General features: G+C 60.9%; 2 protein-coding genes across 2 annotated transcripts in view; one reads left to right on the top strand and one right to left on the bottom strand.

The window, feature by feature from the left end:
- BCKDHA (branched chain keto acid dehydrogenase E1, alpha polypeptide) overlaps positions 1 to 2645 on the top strand; it is a 3558-nt gene extending 913 nt beyond the window's left edge. Inside the window, exons 2-8 of the mRNA XM_010567188.1 lie at positions 131 to 289; positions 1048 to 1134; positions 1224 to 1332; positions 1432 to 1593; positions 1662 to 1868; positions 1949 to 2090; positions 2185 to 2645. Of these exons, the coding sequence (XP_010565490.1) occupies positions 131 to 289; positions 1048 to 1134; positions 1224 to 1332; positions 1432 to 1593; positions 1662 to 1868; positions 1949 to 2090; positions 2185 to 2611 (1293 nt within the window). The 3' untranslated portion in view covers positions 2612 to 2645. The remainder of the gene's footprint in view (positions 1 to 130; positions 290 to 1047; positions 1135 to 1223; positions 1333 to 1431; positions 1594 to 1661; positions 1869 to 1948; positions 2091 to 2184) is intronic.
- A 1012-nt stretch (positions 2646 to 3657) lies between these two features.
- Positions 3658 to 4179, bottom strand: part of ATP5SL (ATP5S-like) — an 8981-nt gene continuing 8459 nt past the window's right edge. The window contains exons 6-7 of the mRNA XM_010567187.1: positions 3997 to 4159; positions 3658 to 3915 (exon numbers count right to left, since the gene is read on the bottom strand). Coding sequence (XP_010565489.1) covers positions 3747 to 3915; positions 3997 to 4159 — 332 coding nt within the window. The 3' untranslated portion in view covers positions 3658 to 3746. The remainder of the gene's footprint in view (positions 3916 to 3996; positions 4160 to 4179) is intronic.

The following is a 4179-nucleotide window of genomic DNA, read 5'->3' as shown; positions in this document are numbered from 1 at the left end:
AGGGGGTGGGACAGGAGGGAGGTGCCTGGGGCCCTTTTTGGGGGGTTTTTGGGAAGCGGGACAAGGGCCAGGGTGGGGTGGAAGGACACAGAGGGGGACATCCCGCTGTCCCCGTCCCCTGCCGCGGCAGGAATTCCCCTCGCCGGAGGAGAAGCCGCAGTTCCCCGGCGCTTCGGCCGACTTCGCCGACCGGTTGGAGTTCATCCAACCCAACGTCATCTCGGGCATCCCCATCTACCGGGTGATGGACCGGCAGGGTCACATCGTCAGCCCCGACGAGGACCCCCAGGTCAGACCCGGGGTGGGAAGGGGTGGGGGGGCCCAAAAAGGGGACGGGGACAGGGCGTCCCAGGCATGCGGTACCCACGCAGATACGGCACCCCAAACATGCAAGGTCTGGGAATGTGAGACACCCTGAATATACAAAGTCTGGGCACATGATGCCCTGAACACACAGCCAGGCTTGTGACACCCCGAACGTGTAATGTCTGGGCACCTGACGCCCCAAACATGCAATGTCTGGGCACCTGACACCCTGAACACGCCAGAGCCAGGTGTGTGACACCCCAAACGTGCAATGTCTGGGCATACGATACCCCCAATATGCAACGTGCTGGCATGTGACACCCCGAACATGCAACATCCAGGCATGTGACACCCTGAACATGTAATGTCTCGGCACATGACACCCCAAATATGCCAGAGCCAGGCTTGTGACAGCCTGAACATGCAGTGCCCAAGCACGTGATACCCCAAACATGCAACAAGCAGGCACGCAGTACCTCAAACACGTGCCGTCCACACATATGACACCCCAAACACATGCCATCCACATGTATAACACCCCAAACATGTGCCATCCATCTATGTGGGACCCCAAACCCACCACATCCAGGCGTGCAACACCCCCAATGTGGGACGCCCCACGCACGTGACACCCCACAGACATGGGAACAAACCACGTGACACCGTGTGTTTGGGGGGGGGCACGCGGGGCACACCCTGCTTCCTGGGGGGCACCCCAAAACCCCCCTGCCTCCCCCGCAGCTGCCCAAGGAGCTGGTGTTGAAGCTCTACAAGACCATGACACTCCTCAACACCATGGACCGCATCCTCTACGAGTCCCAGCGCCAGGTAGGGATAAGGGGGGGACATGGGGTGGGGGGACAACACCCCAAGAGCGGGGACACCCCCTCCCCAAAACACCGTGCCTCCCCTCCCAGGGCCGTATCTCCTTCTACATGACCAACTACGGCGAGGAGGGGACGCACGTCGGCAGTGCGGCTGCGCTGGATGACACTGATTTGGTTTTCGGGCAGTACCGGGAGGCAGGTAAGGGCAAGCAGTCCCAAATTTGGGGGACACCAGGCTCAGGGGGAGCTGTCCCCAATTTTGGCTGTGTGTGCTCCTCCCTCCACCCCCCACCTCCAGGTGTGCTGATGTACCGGGGCTACCCCCTGGACCTCTTCATGGCGCAGTGTTACGGCAACACCAGCGACCCCGGCAAAGGCCGGCAGATGCCAGTCCATTACGGCTGCCGCGACCGCCATTTCGTCACCATCTCGTCCCCGCTGGCCACCCAAATCCCACAAGGTGCCTCATCCCCCACCCCATCTCCCCTCCCTCCCCGTTCCCCACCCTGACCCCCTCCCTCCCCGCAGCTGTGGGGGCCGCCTATGCCATCAAGCGCGCCGATGCCAACCGGGCGGTGATCTGCTATTTCGGGGAGGGGGCGGCTAGCGAGGGGGACGCCCATGCTGGCTTCAACTTCGCCGCCACCCTTGAGTGTCCCATCGTCTTCTTCTGCCGTAACAACGGCTACGCCATCTCCACTCCCACCTCCGAGCAGTACCGGGGCGACGGCATCGGTAAGAGGACAGACATGGGGTTTTGGGGCACAGTGGGGCAGATCGGGGGTTGCATCCCAACCCATCCCCGCTCCCCGCAGCGGCACGCGGCCCCGGCTATGGGCTGTTGTCTATCCGGGTGGACGGCAACGACGTCTTCGCCGTTTATAATGCCACCAAAGAAGCCCGGCGTCGCGCCGTGGCGGAGAACCAGCCTTTCCTCATCGAAGCCATGACCTACCGGTAACAACAGGGAGAGGAGCGAGGGACACGTGCACCCAAAAAACACCTTTTTAAAGTTTTTTTTTTTTTATCTCCCCCCCGCCCCCCCGGTCAGAATCGGTCACCATAGCACCAGTGACGACAGCTCGGCGTACCGCTCGGTGGACGAGGTGAATTATTGGGACAAACAGGATCATCCCATTTCCCGTCTGCGGCATTACATGCTGAACCGGGGCTGGTGGGACGAGGAGGAGGAGAAGGGCTGGCGCAAAAGCTCCCGCAAAATGGTAACGGGGCGATTCCCTCGGGGATTTTGGGGGAGGGAAGCCCTGGGATTTTGGGGAGAAAAAGACACTGATGCTGCCTTGCAGGTGATGGAGGCATTCGAGCAGGCGGAGCGGAAGCTGAAGCCTAACCCCCAGCTCCTCTTTTCCGACGTTTACCGGGAGATGCCGCCTCACCTGCGGCGGCAGCGGGCGGCTCTGGAACGGCACCTGCAGCACTACGGGGAGCATTACCCGCTTGAGCACTTCGAAAAGTGATATATAGCCCCCCCCCCCCCCAATAAACCCGGGTGTGCACACCCACCTCAGCTGCTCAGTGGGTGCATCGCCAAAGGGGAGACCCCCCCTGCCCCCTCCCCGGAGGGATTAATACCCCAGAGGGGGGGAACAGCACCCTTGGAGAGGGGGATTAACTCCCTTGGGGGGGGATTAACTCCCTTGGGGGGGGATTAGCCCCCTTGGAAGGGGGAAATAGCCCCCTTTGGGGGGGATTAAGCTCTTTGAGAGGGTAATTAATCTCCTCAGAGGGGGAATTAATCCCCTTGGAGGAAGGATTAATCCCCTTGGTGTGGATTAGCCCCCCCTTGGAAGGGGGAAATAGCCCCCATTTGGGGGGGGATTAAACTCCTTGAGGGGGTAATTTATCTCCTCTGAGAGGCCATTAATCCCTTTGGAGAAGGGATTAATCCTCTTGGTGTGGATTAGCCCCCCTTGGAAGGGGGAAATAGCCCCCCTGTGGGGGGGATTAAACTCCCTGAGGGGGTAATTTATCTCTTCAGAGGGGGAATTAACCATCTTGGGAGAGGAATTATCCCCACTGTGAGGAGGATTAGCTCCCTTTGGAGGCGGAATTAACTCCCTTTGGGGGTGATTAACCATGTTGGAGGGGAGAATTAACCCCCTTGAGAAGTGGATTAAATTCTTTGGGGGAAGGAATGAACCCCCTTGGGTGCATAAACCCCCTTGGAAGGGGGAAATAACCCCCTCAGAGGGAGAATTAACCCCCCCTTGAGGAGGGATTAAGCCCCTCAAGGGGGGAATTCACCCCCTGGAGAGGAGATTAGCCCCCTCAAGCGGTACTAAACTCCTGGGGCGGGGGGGAGGGGGGGCGAGGATTAGCCAGCACTTCCTTGGTTTCCACCTGGCCGTTAATGGGGTGTCACCATCCCAAAATGCTCACAGGAGCAGCCAGTTTCAAGCCAGGAACGCTGGGGGGGGCGGGTCTGGCACCACTCGAAATGAGGTAAAAAGGAGAGAAACTCATTGATTGCTACCAAAAAAAAACCCAAATCCACAGAGGGAAGGGAGGCAGCACACAGCCACCAGGCATTTAATGTTCTGGAGCAGGGGGCGGACAGCGTGGCTCCCTCCGCACCCCAAAACCCTGTCAACCTCAGACGGGGGACTTTCCACCTCCCGACGGTGTCGGTGTCCCCGTCGCTGCGCTGTCCCCAAGGTCCATGCCCAGGATCTGGCAGCCCGGCAGCATCTCCTCCAGCAGGATATGGACCAGCCCCGGGCTGGGCACCTGCACCCCTGCCACGTCCAGGCGCTGCAGCTCCCTTGGGGGGGGGGGGGGGGGGGACAAGGGGGGGGGGGGGGGGGGCACCGGGAGGGTGGTCCCCACAGTCCCCCTTACTCACCGGAGGTGGTGGAGGGTGGCCAGACCCCTCTCGGTGATGTGGGGACAGTGGGCCACTGACAGCTCCCGCAGGCTGTTCCCAAAGACATGCAGTCGCCCCAGAGCCCAGTCGTCGAGGTGGGGGCACCCGCTCAGGTCAAGGTGTTGCAGCCGGGTCAGCGGCACTTTGGGGGGGGGGGGGGGC

The sequence above is a fragment of the Haliaeetus leucocephalus genome, unplaced genomic scaffold (genome assembly GCF_000737465.1).
Source record: "Haliaeetus leucocephalus isolate CR32 unplaced genomic scaffold, Haliaeetus_leucocephalus-4.0 Scaffold227, whole genome shotgun sequence".
Taxonomy (NCBI): domain Eukaryota; kingdom Metazoa; phylum Chordata; class Aves; order Accipitriformes; family Accipitridae; genus Haliaeetus; species Haliaeetus leucocephalus.
Note: the sequence above shows the minus strand (reverse complement) of the source record. Positions and strands in the feature narration are given on the sequence as shown.